This window comes from Chelonia mydas, chromosome 9, assembly GCF_015237465.2.
Source record: "Chelonia mydas isolate rCheMyd1 chromosome 9, rCheMyd1.pri.v2, whole genome shotgun sequence".
In the NCBI taxonomy this organism is placed as follows: domain Eukaryota; kingdom Metazoa; phylum Chordata; order Testudines; family Cheloniidae; genus Chelonia; species Chelonia mydas.
Genome location: NC_057855.1, coordinates 87,050,834 through 87,064,993, shown reverse-complemented (window position 1 = coordinate 87,064,993; position 14,160 = coordinate 87,050,834). Strand labels below are relative to the sequence as shown.

The 14,160-nt window shown below is 42.3% G+C and overlaps 1 protein-coding gene across 6 annotated transcripts in view; it reads left to right on the top strand.

The window, feature by feature from the left end:
* GRIA3 (glutamate ionotropic receptor AMPA type subunit 3) overlaps positions 1 to 14,160 on the top strand; it is a 220,481-nt gene that overhangs the window by 121,232 nt on the left and 85,089 nt on the right. For all 6 annotated transcript variants that reach the window (XR_006283713.1, XM_037909102.2, XM_037909101.2 and 3 more), the window contains exons 8-10: positions 5,025 to 5,129; positions 6,806 to 6,913; positions 8,112 to 8,318. Coding sequence is in view for 5 of the 6 variants with exons in the window: in XM_037909102.2 (XP_037765030.1) it covers positions 5,025 to 5,129; positions 6,806 to 6,913; positions 8,112 to 8,318 (420 nt within the window). In the remaining variant the exon portion in view is untranslated. The remainder of the gene's footprint in view (positions 1 to 5,024; positions 5,130 to 6,805; positions 6,914 to 8,111; positions 8,319 to 14,160) is intronic.

The window sequence follows — 14,160 nt, the reverse complement described above, 5'->3', positions numbered from 1 at the left end:
ATTACTGCCTGTTTGGCCAATCCATAGTGCTAACCATTAGTTATTGCATCAGATCTAGTATTGATCAAATCCCTGTGGTTTTGTTTGTCATTCTTTCCCTTTTGTATTGAACTGATTTGGGGGCATAGAAGTGAATGAAAACCTACCAGATACATAGGATCTGATTTTGCTCAGACTTGGACCAGTAGAAATCAGGAATAACAGCACTGGTTTCAATGAAGTTACACTGGTGTAAGACTGAAGTGAGTAAGATTGGAATTAAGGCCGCATGATATAAAAAGGACCCCTAGATTAATCTTCATTCACTTGGCTTAATTATTGCTTTTTCAAATTTGCCAAATTGGAAGCATCAGATCAAAAGGGTAATTCCCTCTCTCATAGAATGAGAGACATGGTTCAGTCTCTCCCTGTCAGAACACTTCTTATATCACTGTGTCAGTTCCCTAACAAATGCCCTAACTGTAGGGTCATTAATGTAGCATTACACACTTTTGAAGATAAGTTAATTAATTTCAACCTTCATAACAGTTAAAAGATTTGTAGTGTCAGTTAGAACTTAATTAGAAATGATACCTAAACCCTGCAAAAGAGATCCCAAAGTGCTTACATCCACAGGGCTCGAACTGGAACACAAACAGTGCAACAAGACACACCCTGCTTGAGAGAGGTAAAAATATCCAAATGTTGGTTGGTAAAAGGCTGCCACTTTAATAAAAGATTCATAAGATACAGAGCCAATTTCATGATTGAGGCAGGCACAGGATATTGAATTACATCAGGGTGATTTCAGCCCATTACATTTAAACATTCTAACATAAGTTGAAGAGGTTTATCCGTCTATCTCAACAGCCCCACTCAGTACCCACTCAGTGCAAGATCATCACACGTCCCTGATTCCTACCAGAACCCACACCGTGAAATATGTTCTTTTTCCTGTTTAGATGGTGGTCTTGTACCTTTGCTTCAGGAAGTTATGACTTCCAATTAATAATATTTTCTACCTACATCAGCCATGGAACACCTAAAAAAAAAAAAAAAAGAATATTCAGTACAAGAAATCCTGCAAACAACCAATCCAAGCGCCCTACAAATAACTGATCTAAGCATCAGACTCAATGTCAAACTGCAGTCGCCTTGCCAACAAAAGGCAGATTGGTATTACCTGATTCTGCATCCTTATATCTTTGAAAAACTATTCAAGTCTGTATTTCCTCCCCTGAATTTGAACCTAAAGTGTCCGATAAGTGGACAACAACTGACCTGAACATTAAAGGAACTGGCACATGAAATTGCAAGCCCAACAGCAAGGATTTTTAATGAATCCGTAAACTTGGAGTTCATACCCTATGACTGGAGAATTGCTCATAGAGTACCTATTTTTAAGAAAGGGTTGGGGGGGGGGGGGAGTGATCTGGGAAACTACAGGCCCGATAGTTTGACCTCAATTGTATGCAAGGTCTTGGAACAAATTTTGAAAGAGAAAGTGGTTAAGGCATAGAGGTAAAAGGTAATTGGGAGAAAATACAACATGGTTTTACAAAATGCAGATCGTGCCAGACCAACTGGATCTCTTTCTTTGTGAAGATAACTGATTTTTTAGACAAAGTGCAGTAGATCTAATCTATCTGGATTTCAGTAAAGCACAGTTCCACATGAGAAATTATTAGTTAAATTGTAGAAGATGGGGATTAAGATGAGAAGTGAAGGGTGGATAAGAAACTGGTTAAAGGGGAGACTACAATGGGTCATATTGAAAAGTGAAATGTCAGGCTGGAGGGAGGTTACTCGTGGAGTTCCTCAGGGACTGGTCTTGGTACCAATCTTATTTAATATTCAAAAAGTGGGAGTGTGCTAATAAAATTTGCAGATGACACAAAGTTGGATGGTATTGCCAATACAGAGGAGGACCGGAATATCATAGAAGATCTGAATAACCTTGAAAACTGGAGTAATAGAAATGGGATGAAATTGAATAATGCAAAATGCATTGTCATCAGTTGGAAGCAACAGACGAGGAGAAAGACCTGGATGTTTTAATCACAGGGTGACTATGAGCTGCCAATGTGATGCAGCCATAAAAAGGCTAATGCAATCCTAGAATGCATCAGGCAAGGTATATCCAGTAGAAATAAGGAAGTGTTATTGCCATTATACAAGGCCCTGGTGAGACCTCATCTGGAATACTGTGTGCAATTCTGATCTCTCATGTTTAAGACAGATGAATTCAGACTGGAACAGATGCAGAGAAGGGCTACTAGGATGATCGGAGGAATGGAAAACCTACCATACGAGAGGAGACTCAAGGAGCTTGGCTTGTTTAGCCTAAGCAAACAAAGGCTGAGAGGAGATATGATTGCTTTATATAAATACATCAGAGGGACAAATACCAGAGAGGGAGAGCAGTTAAGTGCCAATATGGACACAAGAACAAATGGCTATAAACTGGCCATCAACAAGTTTAGGCTTCAAATTAAATGAAGCTTTCCAACCATCAGAGGAGTGAAGTTCTGGAACAGCCTCCCAAGGGGAGCAGTGGGGGCAAAAAACCCTAAATGGCTTCAAGACTGAGCTTGATAAATTTATGGAGTGGGTGATATGAAGACACTGCGTATGATAACGTTTGGCCCATCTGCAACTGCTAGTAGCAAAAGTCCCCAGTGGCTGGAGATGGAACACTAGATGGGGAGGGCTCTGAGTTAGTACAGAGAATTCTTTCCCAGGGGTCCGGCTGGTGGGTCTTGCCAACAAGCTCAGGGTTCAACCAATCACAGTATTTGGGGTTGGGAAGGAATGGCCCGCCACGTCAAATTGGCAGAGACGCTGGGGGGTTTTCACCTTCCTCTGCAGCATGGGGCATGGGTCTCTTGTTGGTATAAACTAGAATAAATAGTGGATTCTCTGTAACTGTAAGTCTTTAAATCATGAATTCAGTAACTCAGCCAGACGTTACAGGTCTATTACAGGAGAGGTGAGGTTCTGCTGCCTGCGATGTGCAGGAGGTCAAACTAGATGACCACAATAGTCCCATCCGGCCTTAAAGTTTATGTGTTATAAATAATCATAGATTCATGGATACTAAGGTCACTTCATTTGTGATTGCCTCCACATTCCTCTGATCACAGAAGCACCCAGCTTTCTTGTTTCTCTTTCTCCTACCTGTAACAAGGCCTGATCCTGCAAAGTGCTGGGCACCCTCCCTTCCCGTATAAGTAAAAAAACCAACAAACAAATCTGAAGTTAGTGGGGATCAAGTGCACAGTAGCTACTCTGATTACCTTCCCTCCAGACATATTGTTCTACAAACACAGACCATAGCTCCTTGCTACTGAGAAAGTGACACCAGAGCCTATTTAATCCTTATGGATTAGATGTATCCTCAGCAGATGGATTATCAACATTTTGAGCAAACATAAACCTTAATGTTTTCCTAAACTTGAAATGGATTTACTCTGGCCCTGATTCAGGAAAGAACATAGAACACTGAGAATGGCCATACTGGCTCAGACCAATGGCCCATCTAGCCGAGTTTATGGTCTTCTGACAGTGGCCAGTGCCAGATACTTTAGAGGGAATGAACAGAACAGGGCAGTTATTGCATAATCCATCCTCTGTCATTCAGTCCGATCTTCTGGTAGTGAGAGGTTTAAGGTCACCCAAAGCATGGGATTGCGTTCCCTGACTATCTTGGCTAATAGCCATTGATGGACCTATCCTCCATGACTTTAAGCACATGACATTAACTTTAAGCACATGCTTAAGTCCCATTTAAACCAATGGAATTAGCATATGCCTGAAGTTAAGCTCATGCTGAATAGGCCTGGATGGGTGAATCAGGGCTTCTATGGTTTCTATGTTTGCAATAAAAGTTCAATAAAGTTTGGAATCATAATGAGTTGAGCAGAACCTAAGAAAGTCAAGGATCTTCTTCCAGTCCAATCAAATTACTCTAACATTGACTCACATCCACTACAGACACATAATTTACACTCTTTATACATCACCTCTGAATTTGGCCCACCGAATAAATCTGGGGCAAAGAGATTTTACTGTATTATGTGATCCATCCCTGTGCATCATGACAAGATCGATCGCATCATCTCAAAACCATCCTTGGCAGATCAGTGACCAGCTTTGAACATCTCGAGTGACTATGATTCCACAGCCTCCTTAGCAGATTGTTCTATCACCCAACTCTTATTACCGCTATAAACTTTTCCTAAAATTTAACATAAATTATCCTTACTGAAGTTTCTGACAGTTACCTCTACTGTCTTAGCTTGTCAAGATTGATAAGTGATGAATTGAAGTATCTCCTCCTTTAATACTAGGGGAACAAGAAAGATTTTTTTTTTCCTTTGAAACAAAGTACTTCATACTTACTTCAAAATTATTACTGTGAGTAAGTAATGGTAACGACTTACATTTATATAACATCATCCATCTAGACAAAGCTCAATCTCTTTACAAGGTATAGACATAATTCTGCCACTCTTCCTCTAATGGGGCTGGAGTCTGATACCTTCAATCATATTGACTACATCAGATCTAAATTGTGGAATAAGGTGCTACTCCGTGTAAGAATATCAGGATCTGGCCCTGCAGTATGTATCACTTGCACCCTAATTGTGAGGGTTTATGTGGCACTTCAGTGGTACATGCACCCTGTGTTGGCCCATTGAAAAGGAGTGAATTTCACCAAGTGTGAATAAACATGGCAGAATTGGACCTTGTATATAATACATATGCAGGATTCACTCAGCACTGAAATACAGCCTTCCTTGCAATGGAAGGTGGCAGCTCTGCATCAGCTTATAGGCAGTGAAGAATAATAATGTTTACAGCTGAAACTGGGAGGGCTGGGGAATTTTAGGTAGACAGAATGTAAATGGCCCTATTGGACGCTGGACAGGGCACAGGTATTAATGGAAATGATCACAGAGATAGTAAATTCCTTCAGGACATAAAAGAGGGGGAAAAATAGAAATAATGTTCTATGTAACTGTTTTACTATTTCCCTGTTTAAGGTACAAGTCCAAGGAATGACTGGAAATATCCAGTTTGACACCTATGGACGCAGAACAAATTACACAATTGATGTGTATGAAACGAAAGCTACTGGATCACGGAAGGTAAGTTCTCAAAATATATATTCTCCTTGGGCTTCTTAAAAAATATGTATCGCCACAAAGTCATGAAAATAAGCAATGTCATACAACTGTTGTGAAGACATAAAACCTGATAAATCCCCCTCCTACTACATTTATCTCTCCTCTTCCCTAATTCTTTAGTTATGAAATTTTATAGGAATGTAGTTCCATTCTGCCCTTGTTATTCTGAACCTTCCCCCCATCCCTCCCCCCCCGGCCCTTGAATCCCTTCACTCCTTGAATACCTTCCTACAGCAAACGCCTTGGCTTCACATCTGAGGTACCTACCCTGCCACATCTCAACTCTGATTTCCTCCTACAATGGTGTCCTGAGACCCTTTGCCCAGTCCTCTCTCCTAAATTCCTTTTCATCTCCTCCTTCCTTTCCATTATAGGCCTCAGAGCAATAAAGAATTTGGAACACATATATTTTAAAAACCTCTTAAAAACAGTGTAAAACAGCATTTGGTTTTTAATCAGGATGTTCAAAGGACGATTATCTCATGTCCTAAGATAAAATATTCAGAAGTGCCTAAGTGAATTAGTAGCCTATGTCCCATTTGCAAAAGTGTCTGGGGGCCAGATTTACAAAAATATTTAGGTACCTAGAGATGCAAATAGGTGCCTAGTGGAATTTTCAAAAGGGCCTAAGCAGGTTAGGTACCTAAATCCCATTGATTTCAATTAGAATTAGGCACCTAACATTAAAAATTCCAGTAGGAGCCTATTCGCATCTTCAGGCACCTACCTACCTTTGAAAATCTGACTCTGATGCACTTAGGCCTTGAATCTCATTGCAAGTCAATGGGGCTTATGCACCTAAATCATTTAGGCACTTTTGAAAATTGTACCCTTACTCTAGAAATGGATGCTTCTGTATAACAAGAATCCCAGCTCCTTAGCCTGTGTATGTAACCCTAGAGCTACATGACATCAGGTCTTGAACTTTGTCACTGAACCAAAACTAAATATTGCCCCTCCAGGACATAGGAGCTGTGTTATTTTTATCCCCTGCCTTTACCTGACCTATACTTGTAGCAGCTTATATTTTTGTTTTGTTTTGTTTGAAAGGGGTTGGTTTACTTTAAATAGTAGCTGTTTGCAGTGGGTTAGAGATTTAGTGTGCCAGGAATAGACCAGGTTGAGACTGATTAAGGGCAGAGTTCAAGTGAGACAGTTAGGGCTGCAAATAAAAACTAGTTCATTCAAAATTCTGCAATTATTTTCTTGTCCTATATTGTATTCCCTGGTTACAGAAATGCAGGAATTATTCCATGGGTATTCTGATAAGCTATATTATGTAATAATATATATATATATATATATATATAAGGAACCATACATTACTTTCACATAGTTTTTGCCTATCTATTTCCATGCTACACCCTCAGCGATGGCACTATGTAAAAATTCAGCAAAAGGTTCCCACGGCCCGATGTTGGCAAGAAAGTGTCCCATGACCTTGCTAATAGCTGATGAGATACTTATGGGGTCCTAGAAAAACTTTTAGATCAATATTCATTTGTTTGTATCTTGAATAAATCTAAGTAAAAAATCACTTTTTAAAAATAAAAAGGGCAGCTCTATTTAAGCATCAGTTTTATGCACCAAAATCATTATAAAAATATGTAACTAGGTAACACTCTCTGCTTTTGTAGGCTGGTTACTGGAATGAATATGAAAGATTTGTGCCAGCACTAGACCAGCAAGTGTCTAATGATACTTCATCTGTGGAGAATAGAACAATAGTAGTCACTACCATCCTGGTAAGTTGCATGTTCTTAGTCAGTATGTGCTTGGGTGGTAAGACACGTGTATTGTGAGATTTATTGGAAGGCCCAGTGTTGAATGCTGTGTGACTTCAAGTGACTGAGAAGTTCAGCAACCTCCAGGGATGTACGGAGGGCTTGATCCTGCCAACACTTACACACATGAGTAAATTTACTCACGGGAGGAGTCCCACTGTTCTCAACATTGTGCTTTCCTTCTTCTCAGTTACTTGAACTCAGTGGAACTCCTCACGTGAGTAAAGTTACTTATGTATATACGTGATTGCAGGATCTGGCCCTTTCTGCTGTAGGACCAAATCTTGCAGCCCTCACTCAGGCACAGCTCCTGTTGATTGAGTAAGGATGGCACAATCTGTCCCACAGTGAATTGGAAATGCTTTGAAAATATGTAAAGACATCCAAAGCTTGTGGAGAATAACGCTCTTCTTGTATCTCATAGTCAACTGTTATCCGTGTCAGTTCTAAAGCCTATTGCTTATATGGTCTGTAATACAGTATTATTTGTGCCCTTGGTGCCTGTTACAATTGTCCTGAGCATGAGTCAGTTTCATGACATTGCGAGAAGGATCGTATTTTACCTGACTATAATTTACTGAGACACACTCAGCCTTTCAGCTGGGATTTTCAAAGAAGTCTACGGGCACCTAAATGCCTCCAGCTTCTTTGAAAATCCTAGCATCATCATGATCCTGCACCATTTAAATAAGTGGGGATTTTGCCATTGACTTCAATGGGAGCAGGATCGGGTATATCACTGCTTTATAAGCTGCATACTGCATTATTATAGTGTGCTTATCTTTGATCTACTGGAGATTCAGGCCTGATCCTGAAAAAAGACTGTAACTTTACTCATGTGAGTAGCCCCATTGCCTTAGTGGGAATACTCCTGTGATTAAAGCAAATTGCATATTTGTTTGCAGGATCTGGCCACTGATGAATTTCAGGTGCGCTTCTAAGGATTTTTAAACTAAACTATTCTGTCTTGCCAGGAAGCCTTTAATGTTTATGTGAAGCTGACTTGGAAATCTTTCCAATTATTATATAAGAGCAGCCCAGGAAATATTGTTGATATTTGCCAATAACATAAAATAATGCTAATAACAGCTCTCGTTTTGCATAATTTAAAGGCATGTGTTATATTCATAGACTTTTGATCTTTGCTTTTGTTTCAAAGGAATCGCCCTATGTAATGTATAAGAAAAACCATGAACAACTAGAAGGGAATGAGAGATATGAAGGATATTGTGTAGACTTAGCTTATGAAATAGCAAAACATGTTGGAATAAAATACAAACTGTCAATTGTTGGAGATGGGAAATACGGAGCTAGGGACCCTGAGTCTAAGATATGGAATGGCATGGTGGGTGAACTAGTCTATGGGGTAAGTTTCCCTTAACGTTCATTTTAATGTTCTTTTTTTAAAAAAAATATGCACAACGTTAATAAACTGCAAAATAAAAAATCTCTGTTTGAATTTGTTTTACAATCTCTAGATATTTATTTTTAGTCTCATTTTATAGTCTGTTTTAAAAAAAGAGTTTTTTGTTCCATCGCATGGAGAGTGGTTTTTTTCATTGCCACTCGCAACTAGATTATACACCAAACCATTACGCAATGGTATTTGGGGTGAACATATTTACTTTGCTTAAACACAGCAGAATATTTCTGCTCTTGTAGCTTTGTCCTAAGCTAACAACCTGTACATGTTGATCTAGTGTGCACCTTGCTTTCTGCTTGCAGGCTGACAGTCATTTCTTCCTTCTCCCTGTAATCTTTGTGAACAGTAAGGGGTGTATTGTGCCCTTCAAAATGTGGGTGCATATGTTTGCAAGGAGAGGATACAAGGCTCTTCCATCCCTTCTTTGTGCATATGTAAGGCAGGAGCGTATCCTTGCGCTCCTCTGAGCACTGGGACTGCACAAGGCTACCAGCAACACTGGTGCTGGCTCCCAGAAAAGAGTGCAGAGCTGGCTTTGCATGAGGAGACATTTGCCCTGTCCCCTTGTAAAAAGATGAGACAGAAGCTGTCATCCAGGCTGGAGGAACTCCATCTCCAAAGCTGCCAAGGGACTTGATCCTACTCTCATTCAAGTCAATGGCAAAACTCCCATTAACTTTGCTGGCCCTAAATGGCTGGTCCTGCAACGTGGAAATCAATGGGAGTTTTGCCATTGACTTCAGGCCAAAAGATGCACCGATGTGTTATGCCTTTTCACCAGGGCATATTTCACGATACAGGCCTAATATCACCACATTTATGGAGTATTACAACCCCAACAAGGTCTATTTCTCCTAAACTCTGGATTTAGTTTTTAAATATCTGCTATCAGTCAATCAACTGCTGTCTAGTTAATTGTGTTGCTACTTTTCTGTTTGCATATCGTGTGTACATCACTTTGAGTAATAGGCACAAAAGACACTGGGTAACTGTTTTATTGTTGCTATATTTAAAAAACAATTAGGATTTCAGAATGCTGAAGTAGTAACTCAGGCCTGCCCAGCCCATTAAACTTGTATGTATTTTAAACCTTAGAAAACAGTAATTTTATGGTCTGACTTTTTGGGGAGGAAGGAGTGGAGTCTAATGGGGACTAAGTGAAGTGGATGGGAAATCAGGACTCCAGGATCCTATCCTTGCCCTCCCACTGACTTGGCGTGTGACCTGAGCAAGTCACCAAACTTTATTGTGTCTCAGTTCTACCACCTATGAGACAGGAATAATAATATTACCTATCTCACAGGGTGAGGCTTTATAAGACACTTTGAGAGTTGCTAGCTCAGGCATAGTATATTTACATTGCAGTGAAATCCTAAACTCGCAGTGTCTCTGTCCAGGTCAAGAAACTTCCACAGTGTTATCTATAATTAGGTCATCTGCAACTGCCCTAGTCATCTAGGCATGTAGCAGCCAATAAAGCAGATATAGTCGCTTTAAAAATGCATACTATGACCAAAAGAGAACCAAGTGACAAAGAGAAAAGTAAATTCCTAAAGCTGTAGTCACAAGCTGGGATTGAGCTTGTTGGCGAGTGTGTTATAAGCAATGTCACTTCCTTTGGGACTTGATGCAGGTAAAATTAACCTCTGCAGCTGCTGGACCATGGAAGATGCCTCTGTATCAAGGGCTTGCAGCCGGGAAGACTAATACCAGTTCTGCAAGGTGCTCCCAAAGAGCAGGCCTTGGTGAGAAGAAAGTTTGCCCCCTTTTTCAAGCCAGCTTTTCTTTGAATAAGCTGGTTTGATGTAGAGCCCTCAGCCACATCCTTCTGGAACTAGCGCAGCTCAGAAGGCTGTGCCAGTTGTGTATTGCTGAGCCCCAGGTGCTTTACTTTTTTTCCCAGTGCAGTTGGGAAAATGAACAGCTATTCCTTATTCTTGTGCAGTCAGCGCTTAATTATTTGACTCGCATTTAACTGCAATGCTCAGTTATCCAAAGGGCAGACATGTCCCCTGAGGTCTGACTGAAGATCCAGCCCAACAGAGTTGCCCAGTTCTGCTGGGCTGGTGCTGGAGTGGAACTGCAGGATCCAGCAGGCCTTAGGGAGACCACCTGGATCTCTGTAATCAGGGAAGGCAACTCTGCTATGTTGAAGTCAACACAGACTTCAAAGCCTCCCCCGATCATCTGCGGGCTTCGGGTGGCTTCCTGAAATGCTCTTATCCTTTCTCCATCTTCAGAAAGGGGGATAGCGACCTACAGCACTCTCAGAGGTGGGGATAATGAGCATGTGGAAAACACTTTGAAGATGAAAAATGCTCTGTAACCACTAATTATTAGGAACAGGTGTCTCATTTACGTGATGACTCTCATTTATCTCTCATGAGCTCAAAGCTCTATTATGAAACTGAAAGTAAAGGTGCACGTTTCCCCAGGTGCCACTGTGAGCCTTGGCTGTGAAAAGACTGTCACGTTTGCCTCCTCTGGATTCCATTTTGTGTAAACGAGGGGGGGATTAATTTTTAATTTAATACATGCCTTTATTAGCATGTATATAAGCCAGACAAGTAGGGATAAAAGAGGCTTGAGTTGGGGTTTTTTGGAGCAAGTTTATCCAACAGTTGAACAGAGCTGCTGCTGAACGCACTATTTCAGATTGTATTTGTTTTAACAGCTAACTGCTGTGCAGTCGCATGTCAAATAAGATGTTACCATGTTATAGAATCACAGAAATGTAGGGCTGGACGGGACCTTGAGAGGTCATTTAGTCTAGTCCCCCATGCTGTGGCAGGATCAAGTAAACCTCGACCATCCCCGAGAGGTGTTTGTTTAACCTGTTCTTAAAAACCACTGATGATGGAGATTCCACAACCTCCTAAAGTAACCAATTCCCGTGCTTAACTGTCCTCAGAGTTAGAAAGTTTTTCCGAATATCTGACCTAAATCTCCCTGTCTGCAGTTTAAATCAATTACTTCTTGCTGCTAACCTGACATGTTGGCATCACTGGGAAGACAATATGCAAATCCTATTTAATATTGTCCCTTTTGTGTGCATTGCCTCCTGGTTTCCGACCTTTTTTACTGAAGCACTTAGGGCCACGATAGAGTCTGAAATTTCAATGCTAGAAATCTAATTAAAGTTAATTGATGTTTAGCTTCATTTTTGCCATGTCTTCATTGCTGCCTCCCCCTTACTGCTTCCTACCTTCTTTGGGGGCAACCAGGCACTGTCAGGAGAGAAAAGGCAGAACAATCCCTGTGCTTCTACCTTCTGGCCCGTGTGCAGGGCAGATGGGTAGGGACAGGTTCCTTGTGTGTAGGTTCCAGGCAGATTCTTGAATGCAAAGCCATTTGCTTTCATCACATTTTTATAACTAAAATTTGGATTTCTCCTTTAGCTTCATTTTTGCACATTCTCCTTCAAACTAAGAGCAAGGTTCTGAGCTGTGCTGAATTTCTACTCAGTGCAGCCAAGAAAGAGCTGTCAGAGCGACCTAGATTCTGAGGGCAGAGCTGTGTCAGCTCTAACCCAAGCATAGGTTAGCATAGCTGAGCGTCTGCTCTTATCTAAGCCATCTAGGAACAGCCCACAACAGACTATAGCCCATATGCCAGCTAGTGGTGGCCAGAGTACAACCTTCTCCACTAGCACTGCTCCCTGCCCCATGACATATCCCCAACTTCAGGCCTGGGTGGGGGGCCTGGTGATGAAAGTTCTCCCAAAGTGGATGAAATTCTCCGCTGGCAGGATGTAGCTGCTTTCTGGTCCCTTTGCCCCTCAAGAGTGGCGCAAAAAGGGGTGGGACACACTAGAGAATTGGTGGCTGCATGGGGATGATGGCAGTGGGGTGACTCCCCACTGAGAGGAGAGTTAAACTGCTCCCAATCTCTGAACCTGAGTCAATGTTTACAGCTGATGAGCAGAGCACCCCACCATGGCAAGTGCTGTCCTCCAATGAGCCATCCACTAACAGCATCCCCTCTACTTCTGCTGATTAGCAGCACCTCCCACCTCCGACCCTAAGTCCTGCGCCCCAGTCAAATACACACCGGAGTCTCCACAGCTACAGCCTTTTATAGTTTGGCTCCGCCAAACAGTGTGGCAGGAGGTGGACAAAGCCATGTGGCCAAATCCTTTCCCTCCCCCACACCCCGCGTAATAGTTTTCCACTCATATGGCATAGGATCCATCACTCTGTTGAGATTTACAATAGAGCTGTGCTTAGGATGGAAGGAAGATGGTCCTGTGGTTACAGCACAAGACCTGGCTCCTGTTCCCAGTCTGTCCTGAGTGATCATGAGCAAGTTGCTTACCCCGGCCCAGCTCTCACTGCTAGCAAGGGAAGCAATATGCCTTTACCCCTTCCATGGGCTGGAAAAGAGAGTTAGACTGCTCCCCATCTCTGAACCTGAGTCAACATTTAAATCTGACCAGCAGAGCAAAGCACCAAGGCAAGTGCTGTTCTCCAATGAGCCATCCCCTCTACTTCTGCTGATTAGCAGCAGCACCTCCCACTGAGTGCACACAGGAGATGTTTTGCTCAAGGCTTTAAACCTACCAGCCATTGAGGTCTAGACAATGGCTCTTCTCCCTAATGTAGGGTAAGCCTCTTTCCATAGGCTTTTATTTAGTCTCTTCCTTTTGAATTATGCTCCTGTTCTTTCTTTCCTGCTCAGCTAGGGAATCCTCCCCCGCCCAGGTCTGATCTGGTTTTCACAGCAGTGAGGCTAATTGAAAGCAGGTTTAACACATTTCTTAGTTGTGAGAACAAAATACTTTATTGGGGGAGGAAAGAACCCAAGCTCTACAAGCTCCATAAACCTTCCCTTGATAAAAGAGTCTTTAGTAGAACCGCTTTACGAAGGTAAGATGCTGCAAAGGAGAGGAGCAGGGAATTCAGGGAGATGCAGCCTCTCCGCTGTCATATGTAATGTTTGAAAGTGCTGATATACTTCACTGCATTAAAGTAGCCAACTAAAAGGAATAATGTTCTGCTTCAAATTATTCTGGCCACTTGTGCTTAAGTAGCATCATGCTTTTGTGAATGGGATGAAAACCATTCTCATCGTGGGGGCAGCAGCAGCAGCTGTGTGCTGGAGAAGAAGGATGGGGAGGACAAGACATGGTTCTGTTCTGAACTCTGTCCCTAACTCTGCCCCTAATTCCCAGATCAAGAAGACAGACCCATGCTAGCTCTGACCGAATAAGAGTGCTAAAAATAGAGTGTAGTCAAGGCCAGCAGGGCTAGCCACCCTAAGTATGTACCCATCCAAGATGCTAGGCATGGACTCAGGACAGCTGGTTCCTCGAGCTGAGACTATGCTGCTATTTATAGCGCATTAGTTCAATCAGAGCCAGCATGGGTATGTCTCCTCAAGCTGGGAATTCCCCTCCCCTCTGCCAGCTCAAAGTGGGGCTGTTCCCTAAGTCCCTTAGTCTCCCTGAGCCTTAGACTCTCCAGTTGTGAAATGGGAATAATAATACTTCCTTCTCTCCCATGGGGGATTGTGAGGATGTAATTACTAAACACTTTGGCCATGTCTACACTAAGGGAAAAGGTGCATTTTTAACATGTTAGCTAGTGCAGTGGTTCTCAACCAGGGGTCTGGGGCCCCCTGGGGAGCCAGGAGCCGGTTTCAGGGAGTCCGCCAAGCCTGACCACTGTTAGACTCGCTTGGGCCCAGGGCAGAAACTCAAAGCCCTGCCACGCAGGCCTGCAGCCCAGGGCCCTGCTACTTGGGGCTGAAGCTGAAGCCTGAGCAACTTATCTTCGCGGGGGGGCCC